Source organism: Aulostomus chinensis, chromosome 5 (assembly GCF_037954235.1).
Source record: "Aulostomus chinensis isolate RoL2024-O1b breed Wild chromosome 5, RoL_Achi_v1.0, whole genome shotgun sequence".
Classification (NCBI taxonomy): Eukaryota; Metazoa; Chordata; class Actinopteri; order Syngnathiformes; family Aulostomidae; genus Aulostomus; species Aulostomus chinensis.
Window position 1 is genome coordinate 31044748 of NC_141324.1, and position 23594 is coordinate 31068341.

Here is a 23594-nt window from a genome sequence, read left to right on the forward strand (position 1 = left end):
CGGCGGTGGAAGGCTTCAATTACTTCTTGCCTGACTAAAACCTTTTTTTTCTTTTTTCAAAAGTAGTCTGCGTTATAAACTGGAACCACAGCCACCACCGCATTTGTTGGAGCCCGTTTTTACTGTCAGTCAAAGCTCTTTGATGGGACTCTAATTGGAAACAGGCATTTACAAGGCAAACTTGAGGGCAATATTTATTTATTCTTTTACTGGCCAATTGAAGAAGATTACTTCCACAGATTTGACTGGTTAAACAGCCTCGTACAACTTCTGTGATTGATAAAATATTCCATATTTCTTTCAGTCATGAATGTGTCGCTGGCTTTAAATAGATTGAATGTGGTGATCTTCAAAGTCTTACACAAGATGTTTGGCAAATTAGCAAGTACACACGACAAACTACATCACTACGGATCAAACAGGTACAAATTGTGGGGATTTTTCCTATAAAGCAAGTTTATGCGCACTCATGGAAATAGAGCGTCATCTAGTGGCCACAAGTAGAAAGCACTGCTCAACACAGAGACTCCCACCCACGGTGGCTCTTGAGTTTTCAATAATTTCTTTAATCCACGCAGGATTTCATCAATAATACAGACCTCAGCCAACAAACAGGATTATGATCAAATCCATATGATTTATTTTGTCAAAATATAAAAAAACAACAACATATCATTTGAATTGTAATTAAACATCCTTTTTGATCTACCAGGGTTTTAAGCTCATGAGGAGCACACCGGATGACTCTGCTGGGGTGGCAGAGAGGTGGACTTGATGAGGGACCCACAGTCAGGCCTCGGGCAAGCATGAGCTGACTTTCCTGTTCATCCTTCATCATTCTGTAAAATGCCGAGCATTAACACCGAGGAGGTTGAAAAATTAAACCCCGCAGCATGCAGTCCATGCACCAAATGCAGTTTCAAGGTTCGGTACTAACACGCACTTCACTTCGGGTCATTCAAAATTCAAGAAAGTAAAACTGGGATCCTCCAGTTTACCAGGTGTGTGGGTGCTGGACGGCCATCCAAACGCCCCGTCAACGCTGCTTCGAGTTCGCTTGATGAATTTTGTCCCTCCAGCAGCGCCATACAAGCTTCGTCATGTGACCCAAACCGTTTCCTGTTACTGTTGTACTTCATCCATGTTTTTCGCGTCAAACAGCAGCTGTAATGTAAACCACAACAGAAGGGTTGCACCTCTCGCCAACTCTGCAAACTTAGTTTACCCTCTGACACGTCGACACAACCGTCAGCAGCTGTTTCCGGGGCAACATGGCCAACTGTGTGGCTTTCCAGAGCAAGTTAGCCTCCATCATGGAAATGCTAGCTAAAGCAGCCGTGTTGGAAATCAGTAAACTGTGGGAGGACGGCTTCGCTCTGGTGCAAGCCGAGCTGCGCCGAAGAGACGGCGAAATTGAAGCTCTGAATAAGAAGTTGGTGGTGTTGGAGAAGGAGCGGCTGACGGGCCTGTCCCAGAACCCGTCCTCATCCTCCTCCTCCGGGAGAGAGCAACACGGCAACCTGCTGCCCCCCAGCGGGGATGGTAAGAATCACCACTCGAAATACTGCAAATGACATGTTAATGTCCCGGAATGGTCTTGTTTAATCGCGGTATCACAGACAACTACAACTTTATATACATTGTAACTGGAGATTAAACCATGTTCAGGTTTGTTGATATCTATGGGAATGTTTGAGCCTTCTACTAAAACTAAGGGACAGACTACAGGACTGCGTCGATCAGTCTGCCTTGTGAGCGACTTCATCAAAACAACCTGGTTTTGTAAAGACAAGGGATCCTTCTGTTGTTTCAGGGCCCGTTATAGATTCGGTCCAGACGTTATCATCCGAGCAGAGTCTCAGAGAGAAGACGGACACCTCCACCAATCACAGAACGCCACCGCCCGCTCAGACACAGGAGAAACCCAATGAGCAGCTCAGGTCCAACCATGAAAATGACAGCAGAGGGGACGAAGACTTAATTGTCAAGCTCGAGGATGAAGATGACGTTCAAATTGTGGAGGAGGTAATGGACTCTGAACAGAGTGTTAATGAAGGAGCAGGTCACCGTGGTGTAGATCTCAGCCACCACGCCGCTGAGTCTACGGAGGAGCAAGAGAGCCAGCAGTGGTCGTCTGTTTCGTTGGGAGACAGTGACGCTGCAGACGACTCGGACTGCTTCTTTGAACCGAAGCAGTTATCACAGAACCTGGACTCAGAAATCCTGCTCATTCAAAATGCCTTGGACATTCTTGACAATTCAACCGAGGCGGCATACTCTGAAAGATTCATGAGGAATAACGGGCAAGGTGCGTCCAGCAAAGCCAGGGCTCCTGTGGCTTTTAGCCAGGCTCAGCCAAGTCAACCTCCAGACGCAATAAATCACCCAGAGAGAGGAGTGTCCATCCGATTCCTGTCAGAGAAGCAAGCACAGACTAAAAACATGTCCGCTTTCAGCCCAGACAGCAGACTCTTCCTCCTAAACGATCCAGAGTTACATAAAACGATCGCAAGTCGCCGCATTAAGGAGAAATGGTTCATTTGCCCATTCTGTGGTAAAAGCTTCGATCGCATCAGCCATCTTGAGATCCACCAGAGGATCCACACGGGAGAGAAACCGTACACCTGCGATACTTGCGGCAAGTGCTTCTCTCAGAGGAGCAACCTTCGCACTCACCAGCGGACTCACAAAGAGGGCTTAGCTCAAAATTCGGTTTGACTGATCTGATGAACAGTTCAGCCAGAGGCGGCTCAAGGACACTTCTGCTTAGGATGATTAACAAATTAGCACCTCAGTGCTCCTAAATGTAATGTAGCCGACTGGTTTTACTGTGCTTTTTCTTCTCAAACATACCTTTGACATAGATTTGGATTTTCTTAGGATGACCTCTAACTATTAGTCAAATTAGGAGAGCTGCAAACGAACACCTAGAATAATCTTCTCAGTGACGTGGCTGAAGGTGCAGTCCTACACGGTTCAGAATGTGGTTGATGTGATGCCGTGGAGTCACTTGGACAGTGAGCCTGTGGCTGCAGACCCCTGGTACCCCGAGTGTTTGGGCCTCTTAGACACCCCCCAGCCTTTGGTGATCACTCCAGCCCCGCCTCTTAGCGCACACACAAATTGATGCACTAACCAGTCTCACCTAAACTACTAACCATGACCTTGGTTATGCCCTTTTTTGTGATATTGTTTGAAAAAGAGTCCAAGTTTGGTCACAAGTACATTTCACTCGTGTGTAAATGCTGGCTGATACCTAAAGATATTATTTGTGATTAACGTGAAGGAGGTTTGGAACTGAAATACACTCGAGGCAAAAATGTACATCTTGGTTTCAAAATTCATAACATTATTTAGTGCAAGGAGCTCCCACAACTGTTTCTTACGTTAACTGGAGGATTGATGAAACAAGTTTGTTTTGGCACTTTTTTAGCTACAATCTGATGGCGAGCGAAACCCCCAGGTTGCTCTTGATCCTGGCAGTGGGAGCAGTCAGCCTGTGAGCCCAGAGTGGGGACAGAAGACAGCAACTGCAGCAGAGCCAGAGTTGCATTTTTAAATTTATTTAAAATCTGACAAAAAAACCAACGTCCATCAACCCCTCATTGTGACATGGAAGCGGGCTTTTTTCATCTGCCATTTATGGGTTTGACGGTCAGACAGAGTTGAACACGTTTCTTTACTCAGAAACTTCATCCAGAGGGATTCCTGCATGCTGCAGAGCATGCTGGGAGATCGTGTAGCTCAGATTTAGCTTGAGGTTTCCTCCAGCTGTCCATCCGCGCTGAGTAGCAGCCCGTAAAGGAAAATTCAGATATTTTGAGAGCAAACATCTGTTTATTATCTAACAGATAAAAAGGGGGAATAAAGCTCCCTCTGTATATTTAAGACAAACCTACCGCTTTGAGGGCGGAAATGAAAAGTTTGCCTTCCAGCATCTCTGAAAGCTCAACACTTTAAATCTCAACTGTTACCAGAAACATTGTGGTGAAGCAACAATCAGAAACCAGCAAAAACACAACTTTAAAGATGAACCACGTGAGCTCTCCAGCAGCTGCTCTCCTCTGGCTTGAACAGACACGAAGGTTTTTTCCAAAATGTCCCAATATTCCAGTAATCTAGAGGTTGGCTGGGACAGGAAGGCTTTGTCTTCACGACATCTTTAGGTGGAAATCAATGTGGATGTCCGTCAGCAATCCCATGATGCTTTAGTGCTGATGTGAGGGGAAACAAGCAGAACTCCACCTGCCTTTTGTTTTTATAATTGCATATGCTGTACTTTTCTGAATAAACACTTACATGACAGTGTGTGCGGTTTCCTTCAAAACGCAGTGACCAGATGATAACTTACATCGTCTGACGTAAGACAAAAGGTTTTCATCAAACAAAGTTCACCTTCCGTTTAAAAAAACCCACTTTGCTGTGTTTTTTCATCAACATCCACTCGTCTGGAGGTGTTGGAGTCGGATGGGGACTCACAGCTGCGCACACGGGGGGGGGGGGGGGCAGCGTGGACAAATGAGCTGAGAGGTGAATGAGTGAGATGTGAGCGGTCGGGACTGTGGAGCCCAACTCTGTTCTTAAATCATCCAACAATGAAGAACACAACTGGGTAGAGCGTTTCAACAAGGACGCTGCCATGATAGTTCATGCTTTATACTGTAGTTTGTAAACTGGGATATTTTAACCCTCAAGTTACCCCACACCAAACTACTGGCTGGAGTGAGTTAACCTACAGTTAAGCATCAACTAGCCATCATTCATGTTCCCGGGCTACCCAGTAACCTGTACTTGGAATGGGAAATATTAACATTTTAGCGCAAAAGTTGACGTGTACTTTGTGCAATATATGAAATATATTTATGGATCACTGATGATGTAATGTGTGGAATTTATCAGGTGAATTTACAGCCTCCTCACAGATTTGCCCTCCGCGTTGACTGCAAGGTGAACACAGTGAAGTCAGAGATGTCTTGGTTGGAATTTCTCAATGTCCCAGTTGTCATGAATGCAGCAAGTAGCTACACAAACACACACACTTCTTACCCACTGACGCACTCAAGCTGTGCGTGTGAAGGTCGTGAGTGCAGTTTGCTGCGAGCTACTCCAGGCGTAGCGCTCAGGCGCCGTCGCCCTCCTGAACGTCTGTGATGTAAACAAAGCACCTCATGCTGACGGGACTCACTGGCGTTTACGTCCAGCTGAAAGTGGCCGCTGCAGATTATTCAGTAACCGCTGAGTAACAAGCACATTGGGCTCCATTTGTGAAACGTTCTTATGCAAAAATTGTTCTTATGAGCTACACAACATTTTTAGCCTCAAAATGAGTCTTGCAGACAGGAGGCAAAGCCTGATGGCTCGCTGTAATTCCTTGCTCCTCACATCCACTGTGCACCTCTTACAACATTCCAGTCTTTTCACGCAGAGGAGCAAAGAGTTACAGAGTTACAAATGGCCATCGGGCTTTGTTGTCTGTAAGACTGCATTGAGGGTTTAGAAAAGGTCCCATCGTCTGGAAGGACATTTCGTGAATGAGGCCCATTCACTCTTCGTATCTCCAAAAGAATTTATATTTACATTCTGACATCATCCATCGGAGGAGGAACTCACCAGCAGTAATTAGGATCAAAAACTTTGTGTCTGTGTTGCCATGGCAGCACGGCAGTTCGACAGCTACCATCGTTGCCTCACAGGCAGTCCCACATCAGCTTGCATGTTCTCCCCATGTCTGACTGGGGTTCTCTGGGTGCTGCAGCAAGTGAGTCCATGCTCCCGCCCACAGCCGCGGTGAGGAGTTGGTCCCCGCGCGTCACTGCCTGCTGCTCCCCAGAGGACCAGTTGAATGCAGGTGATACATTTGATGAATCTGTCCATTGAGACTTTGTCTTCATCCGTCTTTGGTCCTGTCGGACCCTGGACATTCGTTTCATGTCTTTCCCCGTCTCGCTCCGTTCCCCTTGTTTCATCTCCAGTCATTTGTTATAAAATATTTTAAAAAGGCATAAAATGCTCCAAAGCACATTTCAGAAAGGTTCTCGTGGTTTTAAGACTAAACAACGGGCTGGGTGTCCTCAGGTGAGTCTGGTCTAGATGATCTGGCTCTGGGGGTGCAGAAGAATGGCGTTGGAGTGCGGCCTGGGCCTGAGGAGGCCATTACTGTAGTAGAAGTGATTGTTGAGGGCCTCTGATAGCTGGTAGGAGCTGTCGTCGTCGTCGTCATCTTCCCGTCTGTCTGGAGGCATTGACTGGGTGGGACCCCAGGCCTCTTCGTGGGGGGAGTCTCGCACACTGGTCTGGCCCAGGTCCGGTTCTATTTGCCCAACACCATCATCCAGCTGGACCTTCAGAGGAACCAGGGATGAAGGGAGACCTGAGTCCTGGTAGACAGCAAGAAATCATTTGACCAAGTTTCTACCCACCACACGTCACTCTTCTACGTAGAGGAAGGAAGAACTGGACTTCCTAAGATGCCTCAACTAAATTCCTTATTTGGACCAAAAACTGAGTCAAGTTTGTGGAAATAATTCTGGACTATCAGCTGAGAATTTCTGCACATCTTGAATGATAAATCCACTTCACTTCCACCGCGCTTCTCTACCTTAGCGGTAGCTCATGGTGCTCACAGGCGTTACCATCAGCTCTTTGTCTGCACGTCTGAAAGGAAATCTGAGTGGAAAAATGTTTGCACATTTCATGTCTATCAGACGCTGACACACACCAGTGACATGTTGCTGTTCTTCAGGAACGACTCCACCCTCCTCCTGCGCTCCTCCTTCTCTCCGTCCATCTCTGCAGCTCTCAGGTGATGCCTGTTGTCCTGCAAGATGACGGGACGGCCCAGTTCATCCAACTCCACACCTCCAGGGGGCCCCCACTTCCCGACCAGAGTGGACTGGCTGCCTCTGTAGATGGGTCGTTCCTGCGGGGGGGGGGGGGGGGGGGACTGTTTGCTTTGACTCCTCTAAACAACAAATGTGCAAACTGGGCCATTTACTCTTTAATCATGATTTTCATCAACGTATGGAGACGAGTCCCACCTACAGCTGCTGCCTGAGGCCCTGTGGTGGTTTTAGGACTCTTCATTAAAACAGAAGATTCATTATTCAAAGCAGATCGTCAGAGCAAAATATCAGGTTATGGTGCACACTTGTGATTCACACCTTAACCAACATTAAGTATCTGACGGGTCCCTGGGTGGATGGCATGAAAGGCCCACTGTCATTCCATCCTCAGTCACCAGATATCCAGACTGTAGCTTCTGTAGCATCAAGGACCAGCCAACACTGCAAAAACAGGCTGTCAACTCACAAGAGACGTCTGACTGTTCTTCATTCGGCTGTCCACTCCGAGGTGGGCGTAGTCTTCAGCCTGGAGGGAGTGACAGAAGAGTTGGTGAACGCACTTCAAAGTTGAGTGAAATTAATGACAGAATGACAATGAGGTGGTGATCATGTGCTTGTTTGCATGCTAGTTTCAGAGCTTCATCAGCCTGTAATCAGCCAGCAGCTCCGCCCGGCCAGGACGCCGCTTTCAACCATGCAGGTTATTGTTCTTAGGGGGAAGGAATGTGTGTGTGTGTGTGTGTGTGTGTGTACCGGCACTCTGGGGTCTGTGCTGACAGAGTTCAGTCTTCTAAAGGAAGCTTGTCTGGACAAACTGATCATTTCATCCCTGGGAAAAAAAAGATGGCACATAGGAGAGATTTGTAATGAAAATGTAACTTCAGAAACCTCTCATCTAAAAGAAACCACACTATCTGGTCTACTCACGTTTTTTCACTGAGCTGCATCTCAAGTTTTTTGTTTCGCTGTCGATGATGGCGGTGAACCAGCAGGATGACAACGATCATGATCATGACGACAGCTACGGCTGAGGCGCAAATAATGATCAGCAGCCGGTTGTTAAGAGTGTCCTCAAGTCGAGACTTCGCTGGAAGAAAGATGAGAAAATCAGGTGTTAATGTATCATTTTCTGTCACTTTCTCTCTCTCTCTCTCTCTCTCTCACTCACACACACACACACACACACACACACGCAACACTTTTCACACAAAAAGATCAGATCTTGACTGAGTTCAAACGTGTTTGCACCAACACAAGAGGGCAGCAAATTATTACTCCAGATCAAAAAAGTTTCTTCCTCTCAGACAAAAACCTGGCAGCCTTTTTTGTCATGGATGCGATGAGTTCAAGCAGATCAATGAGATTCTTCTGAAAATCCAACCACTTCACTTACTTGTTATTGTCAAGATCTTCTCTGCCCTCCCAACTCCTACATTGTTGTTGACCACACACTCGTAGACCCCACTGTTATTAATGTGGAGGGCCCGCCTGAAAATGAGCTTCCCTCCAACGACAGAAGCTCCATCAGGTAAGGCTCCGCCCTTCCTGCATGTAACCAAAGAGAAATGTTACCTTCAATCAAAGATGTGACTCAGAAGGACAGCTTTCATACTTGAGGCTTGAAAACGTAGTTGGGGGTCATTTTGGTGACTGAGGAAAGCAGAGAGGAAACCTCCATCCCAGAGTCTGAGCCGGAAGCACGGATATCAAATGACGTCTCATCCACAACGGCAGAACCAAACGCAACCGGAATCAACACCACACCAGGTCAGGTTCACCAGAGTGTCACCGTCAATTTTAATCCACCTGAGCCAAAACCTGCCGGGCTGCCGCCTACTGATGTGCACAGACCAAATAAATACGAGGTTTGAGGGGCGAGCCCAGCAACTGGCTCACACACAGGGCTGCTGAGGGCAGAAAGGAGAGCCAGCTCCTGACCAGGTCCACTGAGAGGGCTCGTGTTGCAGCAACCATTTAAATCCTGTTTCTCTCCTCAAACTGGAGCCGGCTCAGATTTCTTGTCTCAATACCCCACCTAGCTTCTGGAACCAGTCCTTTATAATAGAGTCCCAGGTGGAGATTGCATCTGACACAGCAGATGGTTGAGAATGATACAGATGAGGTGGGGTTCACCTTTAGCAGCCAGACAGGATCGGACTCTCTCTCACTGACCCACAAGCTTTGCTGATAGAATATTAATGAGGAAAATGCCACCATCTCAAGAAAGGAAGAGCTACTTTGTAATGAGCAGGGCTACAATACAGTCTTTAATGTTAATTTGGACAATTACTTACATTTCCCATTAAACTTGACACGCTTCACACGGATCTGCTTCTTGTCATTGTTAACGTCAGACAAGCAGGTAGACCCCCTTCTCTCCCCTCTCCCTGCCCATCATGGAGCTCCAGAGCCCCCACAGGACACCAGAAAGCTAGTTAGCTTAGCTGCTATCAATGCTAGCAGTGGGGTGTGGGAGAGGACATCTCAAGATCATACAAACTTCTCTACCCTATGGTCTGTGCCTGCAGTTACAGAAAAGGGATGCGCGTGAGATTTTCTATGAAATAATTCAAAATGATGACACTCAGTCTGTCACTTTGCTGGAACCACGTTCCTGACCAGGTGCAGGGATCTGATGCTGCACCTGAAGACTGAATGTTTGTTGATGACTAAAAGAGCGACTGCTGCTGCCAATTATGGCAGATTTTTGGACGGAGATGGAAGTATGCTAACCTGCCCATCCACTACCATTCATTGTGCTAAGCTAACTTGCAGTCCGCATATTCTGTGGGTCTCATTCCCCTGATGCAGCACAGAGGAAGAGGGGCCTCTATCCTGCCCGGCTCTAAGGAGGAAGGACAAAAACGCTGGTGTTCCCATCCAAAACCCTCCCCTGGGACGAATACAGCAGCGCTGCGCTTTATCACCCTGACGTGAAGCAAATCATCCTGATGATGAACATTTTTATCCTAAATGCCCTGTTTCTTTTAGTATATTTGCATGAGTTCAACATGATTTGGACCATTATGCAGAAAAACGTACATTTCTTATAGCCCTTCTTTTTACTGCAGGTTATGCACCACCTTCTTTCCTCTACAAGGAAGTGTAGCATCATTTCTCAGCAGCAGTCCTGTCCCTAGACTCAGGAGAGTGAAGGGGTCCCACAAGGGGGGGTCTTCACAAATCCTGGTATGAATGTTGGTTTCACAACCCTGGGCCCCTGACGGGACGCCTGTGTTTGAGGTGCAGGTTTTGGTGCTACACCCCTGGTGCAGTGTCTCTAATGAATGTGCTTCAGCAGACAGAGTGATACTTACGCTGAGCTCTTAATCATAGCGCCTTGCTGTGTCTCCTGCTCTTCCTTGTGTTGTTTGCTCACCCCCTCATGTGAAACCCCCTCCCTCCCTCGTTTTCTAACTTCACATTGCGCAACGTGACACCAAATCTTTTATTGTCTGATGAACTGAGCCAGGAGAGAAAAGCTGCCTCCTTCAGACTCAAGCCCACTCCTTGTTGTTCCTGGTGGATGAGAGTGTGTATGTGTGTTAGCTGCAGCTTCTGTATGATCCACATTCCTCTGCCATGCAAGGAGCAATTTAGCTGCGAGGGTACTATGATAGTGAAGGTGCATCAGGGTGTAATTCAGAGCCAGGCAGAGCCCAAGGACCTGTGATGGTACCGTTTCCAGGTGATGTTCTGAGGTTTGGGGTTTCCTTCAGCGTTGCAGTTCAGCTCAACTTTCTCCAAACCCACGTACCAGTCGTCTGTCGATGAGGAGATGGTGGCATCGGGGGGGTCTGGCACAGAAACACAGACATAAGCATGCGAATCCACTAAATATTCCCCCTAAAACATAAAGATGATTGTATGTTCATGTTTCTATTATGAAACGACGAGGGAGCCCCACAGAGGCCGTGGATGTCCCTCCATCATCAACGGTCACTTCTGTACCTCGGTCACACTGCAGTTGGACAATGATTCTTGAAGGTATCAAGTCTCAGGAGGTCTTCACCTATCTTAGTCTAGAAGCCTCTTGCTTTTCTCTCAAGAGTAAATCTGGTGAAGTCTTTATTTATTGCTGGACAGAATCAATATCAACAATATCACAAATTTCATTTTCTGAGTTTTTGATTTTGTATATTCCACCACTACTACTACCACTTCTACTACTAATACCACTACCACCACTACTACTACTACTACCACCACTACTACTACTACCACTACCACCACTACTACTATCACCACTACTACTACTACCACTACCACCACTACTACTACCACCACTACTACTAATACCACTACCACCACTACTACTACCACCACTACTACTAATACCACTACCACCACTACTACTACTACTACCACCACTACTACTAATACCACTACCACCACTACTACTACTACTACCACCACTACTACTACTACCACTACCACCACTACTACTATCACCACTACTACTACTACCACTACCACCACTACTACTACCACCACTACTACTACTACCACTACCACCACTACTACTACCACCACTACTACTAATACCACTACCACCACTACTACTACTACTACCACCACTACTACTACTACCACTACCACCACTACTACTACCACCACTACTACTACTACCACTACCACCACTACTACTACCACCACTACTACTAATACCACTACCACCACTACTACTACTACTACCACCACTACTACTAATACCACTACCACCACTACTACTACTACTACCACCACTACTACTAATACCACTACCACCACTACTACTACTACTACCACCACTACTACTAATACCACTACCACCACTACTACTACTACTACCACCACTACTACTACTACCACCACTACTACTAATACCACTACCACCACTACTACTACCACTACCACTTCTACTACTACTACTACTACTACTACTACTACTACCACTACTACTACCACCACTACTACTAATACCACTACCACCACTACTACTACTACTACCACCACTACTACTACTACCACTACTACTAATACCACTACCACTTCTACTGCTACTACCACTACTACTACTACTACCACTACTACTACTAATACCACTACCACTTCTACTGCTACTACCACTACTACTACTACTACTACCACTACTACTACCACCACTACTACTAATACCACTACCACAACTACTACTACTACTACCACTACTACTAATACTACTACCACCACTACTACTACTACTACCACCACTACTACTAATACCACTACCACCACTACTACTACTACTACCACCACTACTACTAATACCACTACCACCACTACTACTACTACTACCACCACTACTACTAATACCACTACCACCACTACTACTACTACTACCACCACTACTACTAATACCACTACCACCACTACTACTACTACTACCACCACTACTACTACTACCACCACTACTACTAATACCACTACCACCACTACTACTACCACTACCACTTCTACTACTACTACTACTACTACTACCACTACTACTACCACCACTACTACTAATACCACTACCACCACTACTACTACTACTACCACCACTACTACTACTACCACTACTACTAATACCACTACCACTTCTACTGCTACTACCACTACTACTACTACTACCACTACTACTACTAATACCACTACCACTTCTACTGCTACTACCACTACTACTACTACCACTACCACTACTACTACCACCACTACTACTAATACCACTACCACAACTACTACTACTACTACCACTACTACTACTACCACTACCACTTCTACTGCTACTACCACTACTACTACTACCACTACTACTACCACCACAACTACTACTACCACTACCACTTCTACTACCACTACTACTAATACCACTACCACTTCTACTGCTACTACCACTACTACTACTACTACTACCACTACTAATACCACCACTACTACTAATACCACTACCACAACTACTACTACCACTACTACTACTACTACTACTACTACCACTACTACTACTACCACCACTAGAGTCCAGATTCTGTCGAGCTTCTGCATCAACCAGCTGGCCCAGGATAACCAGCTACGGTCAGATTGATTTTAGGGTGAAAGGTCAGGAAAGTGAAAGTCTGAGTTGTCTGAGTGAAGGCTAATATCTAATTCTCAGTCTTACTGAAGCCATGGGACATGTGGCAGCAGTTCTGCGGGCGTCCACTCAGCACCCTCACTGCCGTGCTTCTGTCCATGACGCTGAAGTTTAGGTGTCTTTACAGCACCCACACCAGCAGGGAGTCATTGCTCATCCACTGTCCCAGGTAGACATCCAACCTGCCAGTGTTGTCCAATATTCAGCCACTGCTGTATGACAGCCACTGACCACTTCTACAAACAGAGAGTTGAGCTACACAAATATCTCCTGCAGGGCAACCAGAGGGGAAATTAACCATTTGTGAGCCAGGCTAAAAACAAAGAGAAGGCCTACAGTGGGACAGGCTAACCTTCACTGGCAGGACCTCGGAGTTTAACATCTGAACTACCACAGGAGCTCGTCAGGCTCAAGGAGGTGATTAAACAGCTATAGAACATGCCGTGCATGTTTCCTGTCATATAAAGGCACAGTAAAGCCATCTCTTTATATGAATCAGGGTTGGGGAGGTACGAAATCATGAATACAGGACAGCCTGGTGGAGCAGTGGTCCTCCCTGTGGCCCCCCAGCAAGAAGGTTGTGGGTGGAGCAGTGGTCCTCCCTGTGGCCCCCAGCAAGAAGGTTGTGGGTGGAGCCCCGGCTGCAGCACGGGGTCTTTCTGGGGGAGTCTCCATGTTCTCCCTGTTCCTGCTGGGTTCTCTCTGGTACTCCAGCTTCCTCCACAGTCCAAAGACATCAAGAGGGACCAGGTTAATCCAGACTCTAAATTGACCGTAGGCGTGGCTGGGAGAGCCAATGGTTGTCTGTCTCTATGTGTTGGCCCTGCCATGGACTGGTGACCTGTCCAGGGGGAAGGCTGCTGGGATAGGCTCCACCCCCACCACCCTCAACAGGAGGAGAGGGAGAACATGGAGGGATGGATGATGGAGGGATAGATGGATGGAGGGATGGATGGGCTCAGGGGGGCAGGGCTTTCAGACCACAGTGTCCCTCTGAGGGAATACAACATCCTCAAAAAAACTCTGATGGAATTCACTTCCTCTTCATTAATGCTGGCTGTTCAGGTGTACTTACACTGAACCACCAGGTGGTTTGAGATCCTGCGTGGGTGCTCCAACCCAGGATGCCACACTAAACAGTCTAGTTGCTTCCCGTTCATGCTGCGTAGCGGGTGGAGGGAGTAGGAGCTGGACACAGATCCGCCCTCATTGGTGCGGTTCTTCGACCGGCCTGGCAGCTCCGTGTCCCAGGAGAGACGGGGTTGAGGACGACCAACAGCACGACAGGAGGCAGCCAGACCGAACGGCTGTCCCTCCATCAGGACCACAGGATCCAGAGAGGAGATGGGTAAAACTAAAAGGAGAGAGGTGGTGCGTTTAGCTGGTCAGTGCTTTGAAACACCTACAGGAACACGCCAACATTTGGGGACTCACGTCTATTTGTCAAACTCCCCGCAGCCGGGGAGGAAGACAGACACCCTTCTCTCCTCTGTTCTGTGTTAGGGAGCTGACACCCACCAAGACTGGCTAGTTAGCTTAGCACAATGAGTTGTAGGGAGTGGGCCGGTTAGCAAATGTCTAGCTAGCCTGATCAACTTCCACAGTTTGTAGTTTTTCCTCTGTCAGTGAGTGTCTTGTACTTTTGTAAATTAAAAAAAAAAATCACACTTTGCGCAGGTTGCATAATAACATTTGTTTGTATTTTAGGGTTGTTTTTAATTATTAATATGGTATATCATTGTTGTGAGGAAATGGAACAGCACCACCTATTCAATTCCTTTTGTATACCAAATAAAAAGAATTCCCGTTTGCTGGCTTGTTCCTTGGATAACAAGAACAGCCAGTGGACGCCAAATACAGCCAATAACCCCAATAATCAGGGTTATGATCGCGTTAAGATGTAATTCATTCTTGTGAAATCCCTCTTGAGTGTATTAGTCTTCAGCTGACATCACCTCAATGGACTGAGATCAGTTACAACCAGGATGTCAGTGCTATTCTGTCACCGCGCGCTGGAGAAGAACAAGGGTCTACGCTCCTGCACTGACATTAATAAGATTTTAAAAAGATTTTAAGACCCTGAATACATCTTCAATCCCAGAAACTACGGCGCGCCAGGAATCTTCATGAGGCCTGACTGAGCGTTTGAGGCAGCAGCAAAGATAAAAAAACCTAAAAACCACATTCCAGAGGAAAGAAACGGAGGCATGTGTCACTGAACACGGCATCAAGTCCATCCCAATGTCAGGATGTCACCCGCCATGTTTCCATAGAAATACATCTGTGTTTGTTACTAGCCAGCACCAACTGGTCCAGCACGACAGCCTTCACCTCAACACTGTCAGCTGCTGTGGGATGATTGAGGCAGTGGATCGAACGGGTAGTTAGCATTAGCAACAACACCCATTTTGGATTAACATACAATAGGAAAGAGCACAACCTGTAGACCGCAGATCAACAGAAATGTCAACAAACATGGCGTCACAGTCCCGCCCAGCGCGTTCTGTTGACGGGTGATGAGCTGCAACAGAGACCAAAGTTAAAAACTCCGTCACCTGAGCGATTAACCTGACGCGAAGCCAAATAGAACTCAATTCATAAACATTCAATAGGAACAATGACATCAGAGCGGTTTGGCTTTTACACTTTTCTGCAGAGAACAATTAAAAGCAAAAACCTTGGGAGTGACCAGTTTTGCTCAAGCAAAGGACGTTTCCTGTCACGTCCGACTCAACCTGTCGTGGTTGAATGTTTACGGTCTGAGGAGGGCAGGGAACTCTGGGTGGCTGTCAGTTGGTGATCAGAGGCTGTGTTGTTGTGGGTTTGTCTCGTGCAGCGTGTCAGGGCAAGCAGCGGCGTCACCCCGGATGACAGCCGACAAAAAAATCAAAAAGTGATTGGACGCCAGCAGCGTCGCTGCAGGTTCATCATGGAGGAGAATCCACTCTCAAACAGCTGGAAAGCAGGACATCTCAAATACTGACGAATGGAAAAGTAGTTTACTGTACGTCCAGTCAATGACAGGCTACAGTTCTCTGGAGTTTGAATGTAAAATGAACTGTTTCTTTCTTTGACTGCATGACATCAACACTTGTTGAGCTCAGCAGCTTCTAATGGTCAAACCATAGTTACAGTACCGTTACCGTAGTTTCTAACCCTCCACAAATCATTCCTATCTAGTTTTTACTTTTGAGGCTCATTTCCTGCTTGTGCAGGATTCTTTTTCCATGCTTCTCCATTTTGGAAGAGGAAGCCTCGTCTTTTACGTCTCCACTTCTTAATTTCTAACAATCCCCAGGTTTGTGTGGGGGATTCATTTTCAAGAGCCCAGCCGAGGGCCTGGACATAGCGACCAGCCGACTGACCATCACTGTCGCTGTTTTTTCCCTTTTTGTAGTGTTAAATGTGCTTTTAGTCAGACTGAAGCAAAACCAGGCACATGAAACTCCTGCTCTCAGTCAAATGTCCTCAGTGCTACGGGCCACGTCGGCAGTTCCTCCTGCATGAAGATGACCAAGCATGATGGTAGCGGAGGACGAGATACGAGTGGGAGAGAAGACAGAGGAGACGGGGGGGACTCTTACTCCAGACGGTGAGGTGGATGCGCCTCTCAAAGTTTCCGTTGGGGTAGGTGGAGATGCGGCAGACGTAGCTGCCCTCGTCCGACTCCTCTGTGCTGGGGATGAGCAGAGCCGAGTTCTCCGTGGGGCGGCTGCTCTCAAACCTCACCCGGCCGGAGTAACGTCCAAACTCTGAGACACAAAGAAACCCACAAACATCAGATGTTTCTGTCTCCGGTCACAAAGCTGTGATAGTGACTCTGTTACATTGTTCACCTCATCAACTTGGAGGGGGGACATTAGTCAAGCTTATGTTATGATGCATTGATGAGAGGTTCACCCTTTAAGGGGAAACAGAGATAAGGACTCATCCTGCAGGTTAGGCAGGTGTGATGCAGCCCAACGAAGCGCCAGAGGCCGAAAACCCGAGGACGCTTCCCTCTGCTTGCTTTCTTCCTGCTGATCTCAACTTCCTACCTGTGTAGCCGTCTGTGCTGTGGGCGGTGATGATTTGGTCCTTGGTGCCATCCAGCAGCTCCTTGTGCCAGGTGACCTGCACCACACTCTCCTCCTCCCCTGCCTGGTAGTGACAGGGAAGCCGGGTCTGCCTCTCAGCCAGCGAGCGCTGGGAAGCGACGAGCTGACGAGGCTCAACAAAACCCCCGTGCGCACTCGACGCTGGGCAGGAGAGAGAAACCAGGGAAACTCGTCAAGAGAAGTGGCCGATGAGTTGGTGGCGTCAATCCTGAGGTCACAGAGCCAGAATGAGGGCTCCATCTTTGGGAACGGCCATCATTTTTGTCCTGTGTGGAGCAACAACTAACCAGAAAGAACCGGCAGGTCGGCCAGCAGTGACAACTTCGTTCTGCTCCTCTAACACTCACATTTTCTTGCTATATTGCTCTTAAAAATAATTTGATTTCTTTTCTCATTAATCTGAAAGGATTTGTTGATTCTAATAATAATAATCATGGAGTAATGAAATATCAAATAAATGCATTTTAAAAATGTGACTACCTTAAACACAACTCAAGTTGTTCTGGGTACAGTGCTAGGAGCTGCCAAGGTGGGATTATTCAGAGGACGCCATTTTTTGAACTTTTAAAGGTTTTTGTTGACAAACCAAAGTAGTAGAATGTTACCTTTTGACCTGATGGTGGCGCAAGACTACAGGTCAGATGTTAGATGAAGTTAAAAGTCGCATTTATTTTGACTTTATTTTATCAGATGCAAACCAAAACCACCATATTTGCATCACACGTCAGCCGTCGCCCCCTGCTCTCCCAACGTGACAGCACTTCCATCACTCTTTCTTTTATCAGTACTTTTATCACACCTCTGGGGGTGGAACTCAAACAGGAATGAGAGTGACTGAGGTGTGAGAGAGCAAAGCAGCAACTCAAACAGGAACAACTGAACATTTGGCCTTTGATTTCTGGGGTGAGCGAGCTGTGTTTCCTCTGTGGTTACTGATTCATCAGCTCAGCTAATGGTTACACCGGAGCCGATGGGACTCCCACAGCGGATGAGAACCAGGCCTCTTCAAACACAGAAGGTTTACATTTGGACAGAGAACTACAGTCTGGGTGACCTCATGTCGCTCCAGAATGTTGCGTGAGGGATGGGGGAAATACAGGTCAACAGAAACACGGGGTTAAATGAGCGATGGCAGACAGACCTTCATGTTACCAGTGTAGTTACACAGGCTTGTAACCCTTCCTGTTACCAGTGTAGTTACACAGGCTTGTAACCCTTCCTGTTACCAGTGTAGTTACACAAGCTTGTAACCCTACACAACTCCTACATGAAGGGTCCGGCAGCCTCACGTTCTTTACGCCTTCATCTGACATCATGTGTAGGAAGCCCAGTTTTTATGATCACATTTTGAACCTGAAGAAAAAGTAAAAGTAGGCAAGTTTGATCGTTTTTTTGAACTCCCAAACATCTGGAAAAGCTCTTAATGACCGCATCATTTCCTCATCATACACGACAAATGATGAGCGGAGGGGGCCGATACGAACGTCGCCATCGAACTGACACATGCGCCAAGGCCTGCTGATGCCGATGGTCCCAGGCGGCGAGAGAGAGAGAGAGAGCGAGAGAGAGAGCGAGCGAGCGAGAGAGAGAGAGAGAGAGACACAGTTGAACACACAACAAAGACAAACACCCGCGTGACAGCGTCTCCAGGCTGCTAGTCAAGCTTTTCCTGTTCATTTGAGGTAAAGTTTTCATGCATGTAGTTGCAGGTAAATATAGAACAGAACAGAATAGAGCAGAACAGAACAGAGCAGAACAGAACAGAATAGAGCAGAACAGAGCAGAACAGAATAGAGCAGAACAGAATAGAACAGAACAGAACAGAATAGAGCAGAACAGAACAGAGCAGAACAGAACAGAGCAGAACAGAACAGAATAGAGCAGAACAGAATAGAACAGAACAGAACAGGAGCAGAACAGAATAGAGCAGAACAGAACAGAGCAGAACAGAATAGAGCAGAACAGAACAGAGCAGAGCAGAACAGAACAGAGCAGAGCAGAACAGAACAGAACAGAGCAGAACAGAACAGAGCAGAACAGAACAGAGCAGAACAGAACAGAGCAGAACAGAACAGAATAGAGCAGAACAGAACAGAATAGAGCAGAACAGAATAGAACAGAACAGAATAGAGCAGAACAGAACAGAATAGAGCAGAACAGAACAGAACAGAATAGAGCAGAACAGAACAGAGCAGAACAGAATAGAACAGAACAGAATAGAGCAGAACAGAACAGAATAGAGCAGAACAGAACAGAACAGAATAGAGCAGAACAGAACAGAATAGAGCAGAACAGAACAGAATAGAGCAGAACAGAACAGAATAGAGCAGAACAGAACAGAACAGAATAGAACAGAACAGAATAGAGCAGAACAGAACAGAATAGAGCAGAACAGAACAGAGCAGAACAGAACAGAGCAGAACAGAACAGAATAGAGCAGAACAGAACAGAACAGAACAGAGCAGAGCAGAACAGAACAGAGCAGAACAGACTTTATTGTCATTGTACATTGAAGCATTCAACAAAACCAGAGTGTGCGTCTCTCCTCCTCTAATAACGTGCGTATTTCCTTTGTGCTTCAACGTGGCGTTTGATTCTATCGAGGGAGGACACAGAGGAACGTCAGCACGCAATAACAGGAAGAGGCAGATTGAGCAACCAGTTGTGATTCATGTTGACTAAAAGTAAGAATGTGACTGGGCCGCATTCTGTTCGGCTGCTTCTTTCTCCACACCTGTAGAGACAAACACGTCGCTAGAAGTATGTGGACACCTGAACGACCACGCCAGCACATCCACCACCAGGGGCAGGTTCTCCTCTGACAGAGAGGTTTAGCGTGTCGGGTGGTGCAGCAATGAGGCCTAAAACCTGGGAACAAGCTTGAATTGTCTGATTCCCTTGTGGGTTCGAGATATGTTAATGTGCTCCTCTATGGAACGGAACATGGCCGTTCATAGTAAATTTATGAATTCTGAAGCATTTCTGTGTCTTCAAAACTGCGGTTGCTTACAAGTGGATAAACAAGACAATAAACGCCACGCCAAAAGGTGAACCACAAAGCTAGTTGAGGTGACGCTGGTAGCATAACGTTAGCTTTGTATTTCTGGCCATTGTTCATTACTTTGCTGAAAAATATGCATAGGCCTCAAAATGTTTCCTTGTTGGAAGTACAGAGCTAACGTTACGCCACCGACAAACTACCCAGCAGACACATGACATCACCAGCCCCACAGCTAGCTTCACACTTCCTCTGTTCTTAGCGTGATGCCGTTTAACACCCTAACAACCTCTCTAGTTTCCTTGTAGCCTCCTGTTAGCAACCTCCCAGTCGGTGTTCAACAATGCTAACACGAGTGTTTAAGACATGAGAAACATTCCAACACCCTTTATCCTTCCTGAGACTGATTTTGATTCCTGACCTTGTCCATCAATACGTGCCCAGGTTAGTCGGGCTAACCGGGGAGGACATGTTGCTAATGTAGTAGCGTTATGTGTTATCAGGTCGTTGCTCGTACACACCAACACCTGACACCACATTGTGAGGTCATATAAGAGGTACTTGAGGGAGTGGTGTTGGAACAACTTGAGTACCAATGGCTAAAAACGCCGGTGGATCAGAGGAGGAGCGATGAGTCCATTTACTTTGGCCATAAACTGTTAAAAACCAAACATTATGTTGAATGTTTGAATTTTGATCTGCAGGGAAACAGGAAACATAGAGAATGCAGATTATGTCGCTGATGGGAGGGGTCCAAAGAGACAATAAACAATATTCAGACTGTAACACAACCAGACAAAACACAGACGCACAAACACACCCAAGAGCGATGACATGAATGATTTCTGTATGGGACTCACGGTTTGAAGGGCGTAGTGGGACGATCACGCACACGGACGATTCATATTGAAATTATACACAAAAACACTCGATTTCTACCTCAAGTGCATAAATGTGAGGAATCTTGAACGCTGATGATGCGGCGCCAACACATGGCAACCCTTGAAACTACTTTCTGTACTTGAGGGTCAACTCAAAACCAGAGACTGAAGTGGAACTTTTAAGTCCACAAAAGTTCCACAAACAGATCTGAACTACAGACGTGACATCATCACGGTGTCACGTGACGTTTGAGCCAACAGTGTGAATGTCAAAGTCTCATTTACTGAGAGTTTGAGCTGACTTCTTTATTGTAGAAGTAACAGGACAAAGCAAATTATCTCTAGGGTTCTCCTTCCAAAAGCGAAGAGAGCCTTCAAGTTAAAACTGCGTTTTGTTGAATGGATGTCAGAGAGAACACGAGGGAGAAGAGGATTCACGTGTGAAAAGGGTTTCCTTTCACGAATGAGCAGAACCGCAGCCCGGAGACCGTTTCTGACCAGTAATCCAGGCTGGCGTGGTTCCTGTTCCTGACGTGGTGCTGACCTGACCCCGCAGAGCTCAGCTGAGAGAGAAACACCGAACCTCCGACCGAACTGGGAGAAGACGATCGATTCGTCATGACTGAAACGGGGAGCCTCCGTTTTAGCGGATCGGACGACCCGTCCAGAGATGAGGGTCCTCGCGTAAACGGAACCGAGCTCACCGACTAGGAGCAGCAGCGCCACGACCCCCGCCATCCTCGGCCACAGCCCCCCCCCTCACAGCCGGCAGGAGAGCAGAGGCGCCTTCACGTCCGACATCTGCGTGGAGCTGGAGCAGGAACAGGTGCGACAGGTTTTCCCACTTTACGTCACAATACCTGTGTCAAAACTAAAAAATTTTTTTAAAGATAAAATCCTTTTTTCTCCACAAACAGAAGCGGAGCACTGCTGCGTGACAGTTGCGGTGACTTCTTCTGGAGCTTCAGCAGTGGCACAAGGCACCGACCGGACCCCGCACCTGTTGGCTGTGGCCACGCCCACCCAACCTGGCCCATTTAGTGGTGCGTTCAAGTGTTGTTGAAAAAGTCTGGATGTACACGTGAGGCGTGTTGTCTGAGAGAATTTGCCCCGTAACTTCCTGCAAGGACATTCTGTCGGACCCATGGGACCCAAACCCTCAGGGAGAGGTTGTCTGCATCCGCACGAGGAGGTTTTCCTGAGTAGGGGTTCTGATGGGCGTGGCCAAAGGTGCCCAGAACGGTCAATGATCGGGGAGTGTATCATTATTGTTATTATCATTATTATTATATTATTATTATCATTATTATTATCATCATCATTATCATTATTATTATCATTGTTATTATCATTGTTATTATCATCATTATTATCATTATTATCATCATCATTATCATCATTATTATCATTATTATTATCATCATTATTATCATTGTTATTATCATTGTTATTATCATTATTATTATCATTATTATTATTATTATCATTATTATTATCATTATTATTATCATTATTATTATCATCATTATCATCATTATTATCATTATTATTATCATCATTATTATCATTATTATTATATTATTATCATCATCATTATCATCATTATTATCATTATTATCATTATTATTATCATCATTATTATCATTATTATTATCATCATTATTATCATTATTATTATCATCATTATTATCATCATTATTATCATTATTATTATCATCATTATTATCATTGTTATTATCATTATTATTATCATTATTATTATTATTATCATTATTATTATCATTATTATTATCATCATTATTATCATTATTATCATCATCATTATCATCATTATTATCATTATTATTATATTATTATCATCATCATTATCATCATTATTATCATCATCATTATTATCATCATTATTATCATTATTATCATCATCATTATTATCATTATTATTATCATCATTATTATCATTATTATCATCATCATTATTATCATTATTATTATCATTATTATCATCATCATTATTATCATCATTATTATCATTATTATCATCATCATTATCATCATTATTATCATTATTATTATATTATTATCATCATTATTGTCATTATTATTATCATCATTATTATTATCATCATTATTATCATCATCATTATTATTATTGTTGGTGTTGTTTGGGGTTCACGTTTCATGACAGGTGCGTCTGCTCACGTGTGCCAGAGCCTCAACTGTTGTATAGGACAACAATAAAAAACAACAGCCGTAAAACCTGAAGAGAGTTTCAAGGTTTATGACCACAGAACCAAGCAAGTGAACCTGTGCAGTCTGGCTCCTGTCCCTAATAAAAAGAACAACGATCCCACAGCAAACGGAGAGATGCACAGAAATGCGATGATAAGCAGTCACTGCTTCCTTCTTTTTCTGAGGTGTGCTCCACATGCAGGAATCCCTTCGGTCAGTTTGCTAAAAGTAGCATAAAAGATGTGACAGGAAAATGAAAAGCAGCTGTGACAGCTCCCCCCTCGCCACATCCTTCTGTCGCTGGCTGTGCTGCTGTGGTTTGTGGCCGCCACCATCTCGACTCCGACTGTAACCCTCGATTCCAGTTTAGGACGTCTGCCACAGAACTGGACTTGTGTGTTCCGTTGCATGCCGGAC

At 45.8% G+C, this 23594-nt stretch overlaps 2 protein-coding genes across 5 annotated transcripts; one reads left to right on the forward strand and one right to left on the reverse strand.

Moving 5' to 3' along the window:
* The first annotated feature begins 975 nt into the window (after positions 1-975).
* Positions 976-4343, forward strand: LOC147262173 (uncharacterized). The gene is made up of 2 exons (XM_086204665.1): positions 976-1542; positions 1814-4343. Exons 1-2 carry the CDS (start codon positions 1272-1274, stop codon positions 2716-2718), a joined length of 1176 nt encoding a protein of 391 aa, XP_086060791.1. The 5' UTR covers positions 976-1271; the 3' UTR covers positions 2719-4343.
* nectin4b (nectin cell adhesion molecule 4b) lies at positions 3561-21958 on the reverse strand. 4 transcript variants are annotated; one of them, XM_086204643.1, is made up of 11 exons: positions 21653-21958; positions 17010-17210; positions 16557-16724; positions 14048-14326; positions 10510-10639; positions 8236-8387; positions 7770-7929; positions 7596-7671; positions 7309-7368; positions 6719-6919; positions 3561-6377 (listed from the first exon to the last, which is right to left on the reverse strand). In XM_086204643.1, the coding sequence occupies exons 1-11, from the start codon at positions 21684-21686 to the stop codon at positions 6087-6089; spliced, it is 1752 nt and encodes a 583-aa protein (XP_086060769.1). In that variant the 5' UTR covers positions 21687-21958; the 3' UTR covers positions 3561-6086. The 4 variants fall into 4 exon arrangements, with proteins under 4 accessions (XP_086060769.1, XP_086060771.1, XP_086060768.1 ...); XM_086204645.1 differs by lacking the exon at positions 21653-21958 and adding an exon at positions 18519-19296 and having other exon boundaries at positions 3561-6341; XM_086204642.1 differs by lacking the exon at positions 21653-21958 and adding an exon at positions 18519-19263.
* Positions 21959-23594: the final 1636 nt, after the last annotated feature.

What these genes read in the sequence shown, in the direction of transcription:
- LOC147262173 (XM_086204665.1), top strand. Translation starts at nt 1,272, where the DNA reads ATGGCCAACTGTGTGGCTTTCCAGAGCAAGTTAGCCTCCATCATGGAA. An exon ending in GCTGCCCCCCAGCGGGGATG is followed by an intron (nt 1,543 to 1,813) that starts GTAAGAATCACC and finishes CTGTTGTTTCAG; the next exon opens with GGCCCGTTATAGATTCGGTC.
- nectin4b (XM_086204642.1), bottom strand. Translation starts at nt 18,561, where the DNA reads ATGGCGACGTTCGTATCGGCCCCCTCCGCTCATCATTTGTCGT. An exon ending in GAAGATCTTGACAATAACAA is followed by an intron (nt 7,930 to 8,235) that starts GTAAGTGAAGTG and finishes TCTTTCTTCCAG; the next exon opens with CGAAGTCTCGACTTGAGGAC. An exon ending in GCACAGACCCCAGAGTGCCG is followed by an intron (nt 7,369 to 7,595) that starts GTACACACACAC and finishes CACTCCCTCCAG; the next exon opens with GCTGAAGACTACGCCCACCT.